This window comes from Epargyreus clarus, unplaced genomic scaffold, assembly GCF_041222505.1.
Source record: "Epargyreus clarus isolate Ecla_fem2 unplaced genomic scaffold, WU_Ecla_fem_2.2 ptg000016l, whole genome shotgun sequence".
Classification (NCBI taxonomy): domain Eukaryota; kingdom Metazoa; phylum Arthropoda; class Insecta; order Lepidoptera; family Hesperiidae; genus Epargyreus; species Epargyreus clarus.
Genome location: NW_027332224.1, coordinates 2,579,675 through 2,597,831, shown reverse-complemented (window position 1 = coordinate 2,597,831; position 18,157 = coordinate 2,579,675). Strand labels below are relative to the sequence as shown.

At 37.1% G+C, this 18,157-nt stretch overlaps 1 protein-coding gene across 2 annotated transcripts; it reads left to right on the top strand.

Moving 5' to 3' along the window:
- The first annotated feature begins 272 nt into the window (after nt 1-272).
- LOC140748662 (dymeclin) lies at nt 273-14,988 on the top strand. Of its 2 annotated transcripts, none has more exons than XM_073081505.1 (17): nt 273-398; nt 1,438-1,582; nt 2,019-2,165; nt 3,127-3,283; nt 3,898-4,034; nt 4,324-4,443; nt 4,913-5,049; nt 6,189-6,404; nt 6,757-6,833; nt 9,400-9,522; nt 10,448-10,573; nt 10,885-11,047; nt 12,575-12,673; nt 12,859-12,914; nt 13,125-13,295; nt 13,697-13,822; nt 14,516-14,988. In XM_073081505.1, exons 2-17 carry the CDS (start codon nt 1,443-1,445, stop codon nt 14,666-14,668), a joined length of 2,148 nt encoding a protein of 715 aa, XP_072937606.1. In that variant the 5' UTR covers nt 273-398; nt 1,438-1,442; the 3' UTR covers nt 14,669-14,988. The 2 variants fall into 2 exon arrangements, with proteins under 2 accessions (XP_072937606.1, XP_072937607.1); XM_073081506.1 differs by having other exon boundaries at nt 289-398; nt 1,441-1,582.
- Nucleotides 14,989-18,157: the final 3,169 nt, after the last annotated feature.

Here is an 18,157-nt window from a genome sequence, read left to right as displayed (position 1 = left end):
GAATGAAATATTTCATAATAACATATTGCTTAGATGTGAAGTAATTCAGGAAGCGATAATATAGTACACTAGTTTTCACTATTAATCGTTTCATGCTCTGTTATTCTATTTCTATTTCTGAATTTTATATACTTTTGTACATTAACTGCACAGTTAAAAGATGTCATATATTTGTGAGACTATTTCCCGGAATATTAATTGTGAACGCATCGCATTTTTCTACCACAGATTAAAAACAATTGTCAAAATGACAGTGACAATTTGATTCTGACATTTGAAATGACAAATCAAGTATGAATTCGTGGCGTAGAGACTACAATCGGCGTTTTCGATAAATAAAACAATTTCAACGTCTAAATTAATGTTAGAATTATTGAAAACTGTACAGTGAAAAGATAGTAAGTATATAATGTTAATATGGATAACAATCTCGAAGTATATGTTGAATATTGCTTGTAAAACATACATTATTTTTAGATTAATAATAGCACCGAATTTGCAGTTTTATGGAGCATTACTTGGTTGTATTATGTCGTGTTCGTTAATCTAATTGATAGACCGTCGCGCTTTATAAAAGGCACGAGTGTCAAATTGTTTAATTAGATAAAAAGAACTAATTTATTGTTACATATTCGCTCTAAGAATGAATCATCTTGTCTAATCTTTTGATTGTGTATAAAACAGATCTGTGGGTTACGGATACCTGTCTGAACGAAGTTCTTTACGCTTTACAGTACCATGTGTGATATAATTAAAATTAAATCACAATACAGTAATAATAAATATAATACCTTAATTCGCAAATCAGCCAACTCCACTTTTTGTCAAAATGTTTTTTTTATTTATCTTGATTTCGTTCAACGCCATTTACTATCGCTTATTCCAAGCTTAATCCATAGTTACACCTTGATTGAGTTAATCTTAGTTTAACATGGAATAACCTTGGATTAACTATTCACTTTTTTATAAAATATATAATAGTGAATAAAATATATAATATATATAATATGGGGTATAAGTAGGTTACCTCTTACAGTGAGAGTTCACTAGTGTGAATGTATCACATACATGCTGTGGTGGACTAAACTCACATAAGTTTATACTGTCTACCAATACTCACTTGGCCAGTGCTGTGGACTATCGCCTAATCCTTATCATTCTGAGAGGAGACCCGTGCCCAGCAGTGGGTAACAATGGGTTGATGATGATAGAATAAGACTGGACTTAATTCTAGTGTTATTATACAGAAATAAATATAGAGGTATAGTCCGCATGAAACTGCTAATCCGCTCTGAATATAGAAATGAATCTCGTCGCCATAGCAAATTGTATGACTACACCTGCTTGCAACAACTTCAGAGTGGACTAGCAGTTTGGCGCGGACTATACTACATCAAACTACAATGGATTCTGTTATAAAACTTATCTCTCTTTCAGTAGAAATGGGTGTGGCAATCAGTCGGTACTCGGACCTGTCCAACAATGAGCTGCTGGCGAGGTTCTGCTCCGATGAACCCATTTGTCCAAATGACCCATTCTGGAACCAAGTGCTGGCATATAACATCACTCTGCCAGACAGCGCGTAAGTATTCATTTTTTATTATAGATGGTAGAATCCTTTGTGGTTCGACTACGGCACCACCACCACACTTATTTCTGACTAATAATAGCAGTGTTAAACCCTGCTGTGTTCTTGTTTGAAGGGTGTGGCAAGGGAGACATACTTTTTCGAGGCGTTCCAGCTTAGTCAGGAGTAGGGACACATCTATGGCCCACCTCAGGTCTAATCTTATCTGAGGTTGATTACAGATGTCCATGGGCGGCAGTAGCCACTTGCCATCACATGAACTGCTTACTCATTTGGTACACCTATATTGTATTAAAAAAATATATTTTCAATAATTAATCTATGATAAGCAAAACATTTAGAACATTCATTATAAATAATTATCATCATTAATATTGTTAACATATTTACCATGATAATAATGATGATATCCTATTCATATTTTTTTCAGTGATGAACAGCTGATGTTCGACTCCGCAGTGGAATCACTGCTGCAAATGTTCCTACAAAACAACCCACAGACCGGCAACCTGGGATCTCTCGTGCAGGTCTTCATCACCCGCGCCACTGAGTTGCTGGCGGCGCCGAACAGTGATAAGTATGTTTGAAGCATTTTCTAAAAATGATTTTCAAGTTATTTTTTGATAATTAAATAATTTTAAAATTGAAATAGCAAATTAGTATCAACCTACTTGATGGTAAGTGGTTACTATTGCCCACAAACTCCATATTGAAGAGCTAGTCTACTTGTAGCCAATCATTTTGAAGGTGGTAAAGCCCTTTGTGGTTCGACTCCGGCGGCACCACCGCCACACCTATTTCTACCTAATAACAGCAGTGTTAGGCGCTGCTGTGTTCCGGTTTGAAGGGTGTGGTAAGGGAGACGGACGTTTCCGAGGCGTTCCAGCTTAGTCCTCAGGAGTAGCGGCGCATCTGTGGCCGACCTCAGGTAGGAATATCTAATCCTGTCTGGGGTTGATAACAGATGTCCATGGGCGGCAGTAGCCACTTACCATCAGGTGGACTGCACGCTCGTCTGCTACTCCTATATTATAAAAAAAAATCACAGATGCATTGCCACTCATTAGTTGAATCAGGCAATTCAGAAGATGACTTTAGAAGAAAGAAGTATAATCTTTAGTCGCGTTTTTCTAAAGTTATGAGAATGATTTTTCACAACAGCGACATCTAAAATCGACACCATAAAGTCTAAAGCTAGTAAATCTCAAATATTTTGCAGAAAAGGTATCAACGTAGTAATTTGAAATATTTTATTTTTTAGGTATGATTATAACATTGCTCAATACGTACCAATATTTTTTTGTGTTTTTATAGTTTCACTTCTTGCGCGTGTACACAATAATTCACGCACTGTTCTTTATTCTATTTAATTAATACACAAAAGAAGCATAACTTCTTAGATGTGTACATATGTACACACATGCTTTATTTTATAAAATTGCAATCGAATTACTAAAAACGCTAAAGAAGCATTACTTCTTAAATATGTATACACATGCTTCTATTTTATATAAAATTGCAATGCAATTTTCTTTCAGTGTGATGCTGGCATGGCAGACCTTCAACGCAGTGTTTCTGATACGATCCGTAGTGAAGTATTTAGTGGAGATGGTGCCTGACTATGAGCTCTGTAGGCATCTGGACGTGCAAGCGACACTGTCGCCCAATGGACCGGTTGAGAGAGATGATTCTGATGTACGTATTGTTATGAGTACTTTATGCCGCGTAGGTGCGAGTTTTATGGCACGTACGTGCGAATTTTATTCCGCGTACGTGCTATATGTGGAATGAACTTCCTTTCGAGGTATTCCCAGTACGCTATGACATGGGGCTGTACAGGAAAAATACAAAAAAATTCAAAGCATTGGCAACTTCTGTGGTATTACACATATCCATAAGCGATGGTAACTCTTTTCCATTGGGTAGTCTGCCTTATCATTAGGTATACATATAAAAGTGTACTCCTGATGCTAATGTCACTGAAACATGGACGCTGGTCAACAATTAGATTAGTAGTCAAATTATAATATTGGCAACTAAGTTCCAGCTATTTTTCTTAATCTTCTAAAAGTTTATTATCAATAAAAGCAGCTTTAGCCATGCTTAACATCGCTGTTATTGGGCAGCAATACGTATAGCGGTGGTGCTTACGTAGGCAGACTACAAAGGGTCCATCAAACTACCATCCGATGGATACAAAGACTACCATCCATCTGCTATTACAAAGAGATATCATCACCGTCATATTTATCACCATTATTACCACATGTACGACATATTAAAGGATGTTCCTAAATTCCCCCTTCCAGTCACAACAAGATCAACCCTCTTCATCGCAAGAGGGCACGCCGCCAGAGACCAGGTCCTCACCAAAAATAAGCGGGGAGAGCAGAGTAGAAATGCTGATCGATGCGCTAATCGGATTGATTATCGATATTCCTATCACGTGAGTTACGTTCATTCAGTCATTCGCTCTTGTTTTTGACCTTATATAAATTAACTAGCTGACCCGGCAAACTTTGTACCGCCTCAAAATCTGTTTATCAAATATATTTCATATAAAATATAGCCTATGTTACTCGTGGATAATGTAGCTTTCGAATGGTGAAAGAATGTTTAAAATCGGTCCAGTAGTTTTTGAGCCTATTCATTACAACCAAACAAACAAAGTTTTCCTCTTTATAATATTAGTATAGAAGTATAGATGACTATCAAATTGTTTGTTTTTATTTCAGAGACAACACATATTATCTTCACTTGGAGTGTATAAATACACTGTTAGTTCTGATGTCTGTGTATATGTTCGCTAGTATAATTGGTAAGGAGCGTCTGATTGAATCTTCACTTATATATAGGTAAGTTATAACCTTCAGTATACATAATATTTTACAACTATATAGGCTTCATAATAAATAAGTAACGATAAGCGATTATGCCTAATAACAGCAGTGTTAAGCGCTGCTGTGTTCTGGATTTAGGCATGTTGTAAGGGAGACATACTTTTTCCAATAAGTTCTAATTTAATCCTAAGGGCCAACAACACCCTAACTAGCCCACCTCAGACACGAATCTAATCTTGTCTTCGATTGGTTACAGATATCCATAGGTAGCAGTAGCCACTTACCATCAGGTGGACTGCATGCTCGTCTGCTACTCCTATATTATAAAAAAGTGGACATGTTTTAGTATTTCTATGAGTTAAATACGTAAAAAGAATTACTCACCGCAATTTTATTACAATCTGGTGACTAATTAAGGAATGTATATAGAACAAAATAAAAAATACAGACAGTTTAATCAGAAAACAAATTGTTTTTCCCACAGGACCCTATTCCAAGGTAGGTATGGTACACAAGCGGCTCTACTAGTCAAGACTCTCTTGAACAATCTATCAGCGATGTTGCCAGCACCACCGCAGTTCGGCGCCAACAACGGTGGCAGTCTCCTTATTAATATTGCATGTGAGTATTTCTGATTTTTATTGATTGTGTATGTTGTCGCAGGGTTTTGACATAATTTATTTCAGCCAATTCCTGAGAACATGGTACAAGCGGACAGGCGTATCTTTAAAGACTATATTCAGAAATGCATTGTTCTATTTCTTTATTTTTCTTTTTATTCTATTATCCTTTCATACTATCACATTCCATATTTCCTTACCGTACACAGTACTGTGTTGCCCTACTATAATTTCTTATTTCTATTCTTCTTACATTCTTCACACCTCTTCCTATCTTTTATCCCATTGATCTACCATATTAATCATTGCTTTCCTTCATCGTTCCATCTCTCTTCTCCCCTACCACCCTCGCGTCATCCTTCTGTCTTTCTTTCTCACCGCTCTATTGACTAAATCTCAACCACATCTCGCATTAAATACCAACGTGTTCCAATACGTACAGGACATTTCCAGAGGGTCTGTGGAACATGTTAAGGAGCACGGTGGCATGGTCGATGCTGTAAAATGAGCCTCTCAATATCACTCTTGTGTTCTTCCTCCTTTTTCTTGATAATTTCCTTTCACCCATTCTTCACTCAAGTTTTTAGCTCCATTTTAGCTTTGATTCTCTTTGATTTGTTCCTTTCTTTTATGTTTCCTTCCGTGTTTATTTGTTTCCGGGTTGCGGGTGCGTTTTCCTTTAATCCAACCTACCTAATTTTCTTCTTTTCTTCCACACTTTCCTTCTTATTATCTTCACTCATTTCTTTTAGGTATTTGTTTAAAAACTCCTCGTATAGACCTAACCTCTGGCGCGGTTTCTTTTTGCGTTTTTTTGTTTTTTTTTTCAGATTCTTTTGTTTTTCTGGTTTTTTGTTGTTTTTTTTTCATCTTGTTTTTAGGTACAAAGAATAGGACAAAGATTTCGATATCGTCTACCTCCGTTTTTGTCACTTTTTTCCCATGATTTTTTTTTTCATGCTATTATAACTTCGATTGTCTATTTTTTTTGAATCTCCATCTCTTGTTTCTTCGTGCCATCATTTCATTCCTTTTCCATCCTTTTATCCGTAATATCTGCATCAACTTCTTTAGTATCTCGGTTTGTTGTCTCATCTCTCGTCAATCCAACACCACACGGTCACTACTCTCGTGTTGCAGCGGGCCTGTGGGGCATGCTGTCGCTGGGCGGCGCGCGCGCGGCGGCGGGCGGCGAGGCGGCGGCGGGGCGGCGCGCGCTGCTGGCCCGCCTGCGCCGCCAGCACCCGCTCGCCAACCAGGCCTGCCTGCTGCTGCTCGCGCTCAGCAACCACTGCGTGCAGCACAACCTGTATAGAGCGGCGCTGTTGAGGTGCGAGGACGCTGCGGCGGTGAATGGTGAGTCGAGTTTTATACCTAAGTGTGGGTATTCACGAACAAGGGTTCCATTTGTTGTTGTGCCATAAATATAGACAATAGCGAACACAAACACTCAGACCTAGAACAGAACTCTAGATTATTAATTTTATCTAAATTATTAAATTCTGAAATAAAGTATTTTATTTATTAGATATGTGTTTGAATTTAAATTTAACCCTTTATTAATATCAATTATCCATATCTGATAATTAATCTACCCAATGGTTTGTCTACCAAAAGTCATGGTTTGTGTACCAATGATTTGTCACCATCTGACAATTTCTTTACATTTAACATTGTTATATTTAGATAATTTCAATAATTATTTCAGAAACGTCAACCACACCACAAAAAGATTCGAACGGTGCTGTAAATCAAGTGACGCCGCCTCGTATAGATATGGCGGCTGTAAGTATAGTTTATGCTTTTTTATTTATCTAACTAGCTTTTATACGCAAATCAGAGGTTTTTGTTCGTCCCTCGGAAACTGTATTTTTTTGGGATTGTTTGGGAAAAATTATAGGTGTGATTTTCACAAACAGACAAACAAAATCAAGTCCATGAAGTTTTGGCAAAAAAAATATAGACGTGATACGATACGTTCTTGTAATGTAATTACGTCAAAGAAGTATTACTTCTTACATGTGTACATAAATAAGTACACACTTACTTTTATGTAATACTTTCACTTCTTGCACGTGTACACATTGATACACACACTCTTTTTAGGGTTCCGTACGTAAAAACAAAATACCCATATTAGATCACTCGTGCGCCTGTCCGTCCGTCTGTCACAACTAATTTGCTCCGAAACTAAAATATTGAATTAGTTGAAATTGGCTACTTGACACTTTTTGGGAAAGTGTTTTAATGAATTAGTATACGTATTATATATGCCTTTCATTGATCACTTTTTCGAAAAAAGGGCTATTCATTAATAAAAATAGAACTTTATTTACGGTGAACGGAACGTCGCGTTAAATCAGGCGGTCAAGTGTCATTTTGTGGCGGAACGTCATTACACTGTAAACAAACAACGCTTAGAAGAAAATTGAGAGTTATTTAGCTATTATAACTAAAATTTAAATGAATGACAAGTTATAAGACGTGTGCAGTGACGATGTGTACAAGTACGATCGCTAAATATCCTAACAAATTTGCTTATACAAGTTCCTAAACCCAAATCTCATAAACGTTAAAGAACTTGCAGATTCTTATATGTTTAAATCCTCTGTTTGCAAGCAATGACATTTTATACTATCTATGTAAGAGAAGTATTATTGAAAAAAATGAATAAATTTAGTAACTCTCGAGTGATTCGTCAATTCCAAATCATTGGAACGGGACGTAATCAAAACAAAACAGCAAGTGGAAGTATTCATATATTGAATATATTATACAGATGTCTATGATAAGAATAGAATTATAAGACGTCTATGAGAATTCTATTTTAAGGGCTCATTCTGTAATTAATAGGACACAATTAAAATATTTCATGACTGTGTTATTATTGATGGTGCATGTGCACTGATTAAGTTACAGGACTGTATAATTAAAAATACATGATTTGCTAATATTAGTATTTTATTAACCGATTTCTTTGTTTATTTGGTTTATATGGTTCTATTAGTGAGTACACACAGTAGAACTTTTGAATATATTTATCATATGTTACAGTTACAATAATTACTACAGATCACCTAAGCTAAATTTTTGTGCTGCTTGCGTGTATGCTTTTCTTCATTAGGTACTAAAAAAATATTTTCCGTAACAAATGGATATATATTTTCATCACTGTCATTTTCAGAATTAAATTGCAATGCAATAATAGGAACTGTATGGTCACTTTTCTTCCTTCATCTTGTTGGGTAGGTTACGCAAGTAAAGAAGTACTATTTCCCGTGTACTTTACTTTATGTATTTCAGACTGGTGCCCACTTTCGCAACTTTTGGCTCCTCACTTCTTCTAGGCAGGACAGTCATCACATTTTCATTTTCATTGATGTACCTTGTGTTCAGGACAACTTTTACTTTTCATGAAACACAAACTTGCCTTCCTCTTAAACTGCACATACTCTATAACGTCGTCACTATACGATCGTCGGGAAGATCTGTAAATATAAATATAACCAATTAATAACCTTAAAACAGTTCACATAAGAATATAAGTATATTTTAAAAAATCTTAATAATCACTTGAAGACAACCTTTCTTCTGTCTGAAGTCAGTTAAGAAATGTTTTAATTGTCCGATATGATTAAATGTAAATATAAAGAATGTTTTACTTACGTTGTTTATTTGATATTTCCATAGGTTATCTCACGGAAGTTTATGTATCCATTTTGATTTATAGCACTGCATATATGGATCTTCTTTAAGCAGGTTGACGCTATCAGCTTTAATATAGTATGGCTTCATTTTGGTTCACAACATAAATTCAACCAACTCTAACAGCAAACGATTTAATTATTATTTGTCTTGTTTGGTTTCGATGTAGTGACGTCACATGACATTTGAGGCAGCACTGTCGCCGTTTTGGGATTTAAAATCCACAGATAAAAAATCGAAAATTTCTTTTTAAAAATTAAAATACTTAGAACGTATTAAAAAATAAACGAAATACTTCATAATTTATGTTTACTTATAAGCTATCATATCCAACATATTTCATATTTTATTGTTATAACTGTCAAGTACCCAATTTAGTTTTCATTTGCATTTCCGTGACCCAAAGAGAAAGTTATCACGTTATCAACTGGTTTTTGACTTGAAGGTGACTTTTAGGGGCTCAAAAGAAAAATGTAAAACAAAATCCTATACTGTATTGAAGAACGTTTTTCATTTACAGTGTTAAATTTGTACGGAACCACGCGAGTTAATTCGCCACTTGCCGTTTTTGTTATGAAATTGTTACACTTTTGTATGCGTAGGATATTACCTTATAAGAAATTAATTTGAAATTATTGTTTTACAGCTCCACAAGGCGCTATGTGAGACCGCGGGTTGCGAGCACTCGACTCTGTTGTTATACCTGATGTTACATTCATGCAAAGCGTATAAAAAGCATGTCAGTAACTCGCCGAATATAGAGAATTTGGTGAGTTTTCTAATTATTATTTACCTTTTATGGAAATGTAAGTAAATGAGGATGTTGACCTGAGTATTGTATAAATGAGCTAGAAATTTGACAATAACTCCGAAGGAAAAATTGATAAAAAATGAACTTCGATGGACAAAGTTGTAATCCCTCAAATATGTTTTCCTTACCACATTTTTATAAAACCGACAAAAATAATTTACACCTTAAAGTAATTTTAAATATTTTATTTTTTGGTTATGTTATGATACAATACGAAATTTTTAAATTATTTTAATAATTTTGTAACATTTTTTTTGTTTTGTAATATTTATAGTTCTTGCGTGTATACTGTGTACACATTGATACACACACTCTTCTTTAATCGATCACCCTATAGAAGCATAACTTCTTAGATGTGTACATAAGTACACACATGCTTATGTACACATCTAAGTGGTATATTTTGTTTTAGAAGTAAATATTGTAGTAATCATTCAGTGTATTTTTTATTAATCTTTTGTTTTTGCTTTTTTGTTTTATGTTACATATCTTTTATTTAATTTTGTATGTTGCAATTTAGCGAATAAAGATTTTCCTTCTTTCTTTCTTTCTTAATTATAAAATTATAATAGTAATCTTATACCTTCTTCACTGTCTTGACTTTGAATGGAGCCACAAAAAGATGATTTTATCATTTACTGTTTGAATTCTTGACGAATAAAAACCATTTTAAGAGGAAATCTACGTATAAATAACTAATAATACGTAATTTACGTAATAAATAAATAAGTATTTCAAACATTTTAGAGACATTTCAGAACGCAGACGTGGCAACAATTTATTTACGCAACAATTTCAATTCTCAAAACTGTTTACACTTTCCTGTTAGGAGTGATCTATCTATGTATTTTATTTATCAAAGAGTTCCCTTCCCCCTCCACAGATAGTTCCAATCCTGCAAGTGTTGTACAACGCACCGGAGAGCAACTCCCATCACATCTACATGTCTCTCATAGTGTTGCTTATTCTGACGGAGGACGACCATCTCATACGAAATGTGCATTTGATTGTAAGTATGTTTTGTTATTATTATTTTAGTTACTATATTGGAAGGAGTTTTATTATGAACATTGAAATATTATGATGTGTATTCGGTAAGTATTAACATCTTATTTGGTTAGTTTATAATAATTCTTAATTTTTTTTAATAATTATGTTATGTTATGCCCTTTTCTGAACGCCTGAGAACGTGTGTACAACATTTAATGAAAATCAGTTGTGTAATTAAGACGATTTTTATTACTCGAAACTTTGACCCTGAATTTTTTTGGACGGGGAATAATGCTCAATCTAATTACAGCTCTCTCCGTTCTATTTCAGATGCTAAAAAACCTGACCTGGTACACGGAGCGTCAGCTCTCGTCGGTGTCGCTCGGCGGACTGATGACGCTCGTGTTACTCCGCGCTTTACATCACAACATGGCGCGCGTGCGGGACAAGTACCTACACACCAACTGTCTCGCCGCGCTCGCTAACATGAGCTGTAAGTGGGGGGTGACGTCACACTGTCGGTGTCGCTCGTGCTGCTCCGCGCGTGACGTCACAACATGGCGCGCGTGCGGGACAAGTACCTGCACACCAACTGTCTCGCCGCGCTCGCTAACATGAGCTGTAAGTGGGGGGTGACGTCACACTGTCGGTGTCGCTCGTGCTGCTCCGCGCGTGACGTCACAACATGGCGCGCGTGCGGGACAAGTACCTACACACCAACTGTCTCGCCGCGCTCGCTAACATGAGCTGTAAGTGGGGGGTGACGTCACACTGTCGGTGTCGCTCGTGCTGCTCCGCGCGTGACGTCACAACATGGCGCGCGTGCGGGACAAGTACCTGCACACCAACTGTCTCGCCGCGCTCGCTAACATGAGCTGTAAGTGGGGGGTGACGTCACACTGTCGGTGTCGCTCGTGCTGCTCCGCGCGTGACGTCACAACATGGCGCGCGTGCGGGACAAGTACCTGCACACCAACTGTCTCGCCGCGCTCGCTAACATGAGCTGTAAGTGGGGGGTGACGTCACACTGTCGGTGTCGCTCGTGCTGCTCCGCGCGTGACGTCACAACATGGCGCGCGTGCGGGACAAGTACCTACACACCAACTGTCTCGCCGCGCTCGCTAACATGAGCTGTAAGTGGGGGGTGACGTCACACTGTCGGTGTCGCTCGTGCTGCTCCGCGCGTGACGTCACAACATGGCGCGCGTGCGGGACAAGTACCTGCACACCAACTGTCTCGCCGCGCTCGCTAACATGAGCTGTAAGTGGGGGGTGACGTCACACTGTCGGTGTCGCTCGTGCTGCTCCGCGCGTGACGTCACAACATGGCGCGCGTGCGGGACAAGTACCTGCACACCAACTGTCTCGCCGCGCTCGCTAACATGAGCTGTAAGTGGGGGGTGACGTCACACTGTCGGTGTCGCTCGTGCTGCTCCGCGCGTGACGTCACAACATGGCGCGCGTGCGGGACAAGTACCTGCACACCAACTGTCTCGCCGCGCTCGCTAACATGAGCTGTAAGTGGGGAAGAGAGTGGTACCTCGGCAAAAGTGGTCAGAGGAACGGGAAAGTGTGATTTGTCGGTAATATGAGCTATAAGTGAGGAAGGGGGAGTGTGTTATCTCGATAATATGAGCTGTAAATGGGGAGGGGGGACGTGTGCTATCTCGCTAATATGAGCTGTACATGTGGAGGGGAGGGAGAGTGTGATATCTAACTAATATGAACTGTAAGTCAAATAAAAGTATGGTTTTTGGCACGCAAAATTTTAGTAGTAGAGTCCGCGCCAAACTTCTAGTCCGGTCTTAATATAGAAGTGAGTCGCATCGCAACAGCAAATTGTAGATATCAGCGGGACTGCGATAACGCGACCGGCATCCCCACTGCCCGCTCTCGCCTACGGGCACATAGCACAGTTAGTGAGCCCTTACGTTGCTGCGGAGTATACGCGTGTTCGACCGCATGGGCCCGCTGAATATCCGTAATCAACATATAACATTATTCAAATTGTTCATTTCAGGTGAGTTCAGAAATCTACATCCGTATGTGGCGCAGAGGCTAGTGTCTCTATTCGAAACGTTGTCGAAGCGAAGAGCCAGGCTCTGCAATGAAATTGAAGGTAAAGGAAAGTGTACTTTATACTCGATTATGGAGGGTAATGTTTTTTCGAGAGTATGTATGTATGTATAATTGTTTGGCACGCCCTAAAGCCCCAACGGCTCGTAATTTATATGAGGTGTCGTTGGATTCCTCTAAATTGTGAGAATAACATTTATAATGATCAAGTTTTTTTTATTATTATAGGCGGTGACATGAATGTGGATTTGCCACATCACGCCGAAGAGAAAACAGAGGAAATTGTAAGTATTCATTTATTTTGTGACATTAAAGTTTCTATACATAAATACATAATAAGATAAGAATAATAATAATACTTTATCGTAATTCTTTAACATAATAAGAATTTATCGCAAACTCACACGAACACACGCACACATGTATACGTGCACACGCACACAAACATACATATACATATTCTCAACTTGCGTACTTTTGTTTCTCCTGTCCAGATGGAGCACATAGCGGTCCTCGACGAGGTCCTGCGGATGCTGCTGGAGATAATCAACTCCTGCCTCACACACCAGCTGAACAACAACCTGAACCTGGTGTACGCGCTGCTGCACAAGCGGCAGCTGTTCCAGCAGCACTCGCACCACCATATCGCGCAGAACATCGAGATGGTGAGTGATCCGCCTCGGAGGATCATCACCGACACCAGCCGAGCGACAACCTGAACCTGGTGCAAAACGCTGTTGTACCTGGCTCGAAGGACCATAATCCGGCTCGAATTTTGATTTATGTTTTGTAATAGTATTCTTATCATAACTACACGAATGGTAGGAGTTTTGTCGACCAATCGTATTTTTTATTTAATTTCATCCATTTTTGATTCGCCTTGAAGAACCAAAAACTCTATTTATGTAGTGGTAAAATTTTTATTAAAAAAATATTCATGTTCAAAATTCACCGTAACTTTCCAAAAAAAACTTTCCTTTCTTTCCACTTAAAAATAAGGATTTATCTCTTTTTTTTTTGAAACAATTACATGGAATATCTGTCTTATATTTTTTTATTTGTTCAGGTAATAGGGTATTTCTCGACGCGGCTACAAAGGGTACAAGAGGGTGCGGGAGGAGATCTCGGTGTGACAGAGGTGCTACAGTGCATCAAGAAGGGTGCCGAGCAATGGTCCAGTGATAGATTGAAGGTGTGTAAATAAAAAACATAAAATAAATGTGATTTTGTTTTATATAGGAGTAGTTGTTTTATATAGATGATCATGCAGTTCACCTGATGGTAAGTAACTAGTGCCGCCCATGGACATCTGTAATATAGATAAGGTTAGATGCCTACGTGAGATCAGCCACAGATGCGCTGCTACCCCTGAGTACTAAGCTGGAACGCCTCGGTAATGTATGTGTCCCTTACCACACCCTTCCAACCAGAGCACAGCAGCGCTTACTACTGCTGTTATTAGGTAGAAATTGGTGTGACGGAGGTGCCGCCGGAGTCGAACCACAAAGGGTTCTACCACCTTCATCAGATGTGTATATGATGTGTCTCTCTTCGATAAAGTTTTCAATCACTAGTTAATAACCCTTTTAGACCCTTGCAGGACGAATTTATTAGAAACTTTTCAAATTATTTTGGTCACCTTTTTAAACTGCAATATGTTCATTATTGTTATTTTTTTAAAGAGATCGCTGATTATGATGACTTTTTGGGGCCATTGCGAAAAATAACGAGAGTGTATTCTTAAATTACAATGAAGTGCAAACTAAAATGTAAATTCGACACCATCTTTGCTACTATATTGAAAGGTTTTTTTAGATTTTTTTGATAACGTATGCGTTGCAGTATTTTAAAAAAATACATTTAAATTATAATTCTTACGTTCCAGAAATTCCCCGACCTAAAATTCCGGTACGTGGAAGAGGAGAGACCTGAAGAGTTCTTCACGCCGTACGTGTGGGCGCTGAGCAGCAGCTGCGGCGGTGTGTACTGGGCCAGCGAGTGCGGCGCGCGGCTCGCGGCGCACCTGCTGGCCGACTGATGCCCGCGGGGAGTGGGTGCTGACACTGGGGATAGGCTAGCTGGCGGTGGTGCAGTGTAGTGGTGAATAGATTGACGGAGAAGTGTTGAATAGATCACAGAGAACAGTGAATAGCTTACAAGTGTATTGTTCAATAGATCACAGGATCAACAGTGAATAGATTACAAGTGTATTTTTCAATAGATCGCATAGCTAGTGATAAATAGATTATACGGACTATTGATAAATATATATCAGGATCAATAAACGATTATAGAAACAATGATGAGAGATCACTGGGAGAATAACAAATACACAAGGTACAAGTTCATCATTCAATAGATTCTCTATTGAATGATGAACTGAATAGTGGCTCTAGCCACTATTGAATAGAAAAAAACAGTGAATGGATGGTAACTGTGAAGAAACAATTACAAGGTTTGTAACTGATTATGACTCGAATTTATAAGAAAGTGTTCGATATAAACATAATAGCATCAGTTACGAATAGCATACATGATAAAAGATGAATAGATTATGCAATCGGAGACAAAAAAAAATACAGAACCAGTGATTAGATAATAGAAAACCAGTGATGAACTAACATCATCAGATTATTAAGATTAAGAGTGAAATTGAGATTAAAGAACTGCTAAACGATTCGCTAAGATACGTGATCAGTATACAGAAACAGGATTGGTGACTGCAAATTTATTTTGATCAAATACAGAGGATATAACAAGTAGTTAATTAAAAAATCAAAAAACCCGACTGCACTATAAAAGCTGAAGTAGAATTTCCAAAAACGGTGAAATAGGCGTTTTATTATTTTTATCCAGAAAGCCAAATACAAAGTTTCATAGTATCTGTTTCAAAATCAAGAGATGTTCAAACAATATTATCCTATTTTATCCTCATGGTGCTCATTTACGCTATATAAAGAATCTATGAGTAAAATTCCAGAACTCTAAAGTTCAGTTCGGTTTCCCTTTGCGTTGATCTTTATCACACCAACACTACTCATGTAGTCAGACAGTCATCTCGATGAGTATATATATGTATATATATATTATATAATGTATGTGTAATCTCTTTTAAGTTCCTTTATTTTGATATCCTACTCGATAGGTTTGGTTAACTTTTTTAAAACGTGTTACTATTTCGCAATAAAAAACCACCATTTACGCTCCATAAAATATATAACTTTAGTAATTCAAAGTTCCGGTCATTATTTTACCTCGTAATGGGTAGAATTACATTATTTTTATCCAACAAGCCAAATACAAAATTTCATAGTGTTTGCTTCAAAATTGACGATTGTTTAAATGAACTTTTAACCCTTATTTTACCCTCTACGGGGCTAATTTTTCGGATGGGGATAAATAGGTGTGTCCTTGTTCGTATCCAGAAAGCCAAATACTAAATTTTGTAGCAGTTGCTTCAAAATTAATGGATTTCAAAAAAACTGTTTTCCCCCATTTTACCCTCTTAGGGGTAGAATTTCCAAAAGGCCTTTCTTAGTACTTATTTACGCTATATAGCGAACCTTTGTCCAAAATTTCAGAACTCTAAGTTGAGCAGTTTTGGCTGTACTTTGATTCCTAAAAAATGAAAAAGTCATCAGTCACCTTGCTGTTTTATATATATACAAATATGTTTTTATAATCTCCGTTTCATTTTCTTTCATTTGATACCCTATTCGATAGGTTCGGTTAGCTTTTTTTTTAAAATGTGTTACTATTTCGCGCCAAAAGTCCGCCATTTTATTTATTTTTTTCTAACACCTATCTAAGGACACTCGGGTCATTGGGACGTATATAATGACATCTTACCTGTCGAAATTCATCCAACCGTTTGTTAGATCGGATCAAATAAAGAAAGACAAACATACAAGATACGCGCGAAAAACATAACCCTTCCTTGGCAGTCGGGTAAAAAGATAAAGCGGCCTTACTTAAACTGTAGACTTTCTTGTGTTGAGTTGCCGTTTAAAAGATGTTTATTTGTAATTCTCTTTGTGAATACCTTCAATTACCTATTTATCTATCTACCCATGAATTTGAAATATTGAAATTTTGACCAGGGATCTCGTAATCTATTGAACATGAATATTAAATCTGATGGGTCCTATAATATTGAGCACTGAAACTATTTTACAAAAACTGCTCATAGAACTATTGTCTGTTGGTCTTCTAATCTATTCATCATTGGTTTTGTTATCTATTGATCAATAGATAAGACTATTCATGTTCGTTATTAATAATCAATCTATTACATTCTTAGCTACCAAAGATCGGAAAATTTCAATGTTTAGTATGATAAAATTGTGATAAAAAATGTGAACCTTTGGTAGGCAAATCATTAAATAAATTGAATATTGATAACGGTCATATATCTATGTATTAGTAATCCTATAAAGTATCATAGATAAGGTCCAATAATTGTTATTTATCGCCGATATTGTATTTAGCACTGTCCCTATAATAATATTGATTACAAAATTATTTGTATTCGTTTTTACCTGACTGTGGAGGTTTTTTTAAGCGTATATCTAAATATATATATAACTCAAAGGTGACTGACTGACATAGTGATCTATCAACGCACAGCCCAAACCACTGGACGGATCGGGCTGAAATTTGGCATGCAGGTAGATGTTATGACGTAGGCATCCGCTAAGAAAGGATTTTGATCAATTCTACCCTTAAAGGGATAAAATAGGGGATGAAAATATTACTTCGTAACGCGAGCGAAGCCGCGGGCAAAAGCTCGTACGTAATATGTAATATGTCTCATTCTTTGTCACGCCCTGCAGCCCAAACGGCTTGACGGATTTTAACATATGAGGTGTCGTTGGATTCGTCTCAATTGTGGGAGTAACCTTGGCATAAATAATGCATACTTCCATTTTCAATTAATAATTTTGAAGCAGTCGTGTAATTTTGTTTTTATGATAATTACTAGTTATATAAATAATTTTAAATTTAATGATGTTTTTTGTTTGTAAAGTGAAAATTATGTTTTGTCTTTTTTTTAATACTGTCGTGTAGTTGGAAACTTTGAATTTATAGAAATATGATTTATGCAATAAAACTAGCCTTATATATAAGCAATTTGATGGAAATGTCTTCCATATTATATTGGAGATAGTATTGTATGTAATATGGTCTCATATTGTAAGAATAAGAACTTGAAGCAGGGCCGGATTTAGGAGAGGCCCTGGGGCCCCACAATAGATAAAAAATAGGCTGCATCTATTTATACGCATATTATATGCCTAAGACTTTGTAAATTATAAAATAGCGATACAAAGTTTCACTTACCCCCATTTTAGGCATTTAGAGGTTGATTTTGAATCCGGGGCAAAAGATTTTTAGTTATTTCTATCTAGAAATCCATATACAAAATTAATAATTGCACACCGACAATACTTACACTTAGCTAATTACTACATACTTGGTTAATTTCTTTTCATTCATTGGCAATATTTTCTTGGAAAAAATGTTTTTT

What these genes read in the sequence shown, in the direction of transcription:
- LOC140748662 (XM_073081505.1), top strand. Translation starts at nt 1,443, where the DNA reads ATGGGTGTGGCAATCAGTCGGTACTCGGACCTGTCCAACAATGAGCTG. An exon ending in TACGAAATGTGCATTTGATT is followed by an intron (nt 10,574 to 10,884) that starts GTAAGTATGTTT and finishes GTTCTATTTCAG; the next exon opens with ATGCTAAAAAACCTGACCTG. An exon ending in CGCGCTCGCTAACATGAGCT is followed by an intron (nt 11,048 to 12,574) that starts GTAAGTGGGGGG and finishes TGTTCATTTCAG; the next exon opens with GTGAGTTCAGAAATCTACAT.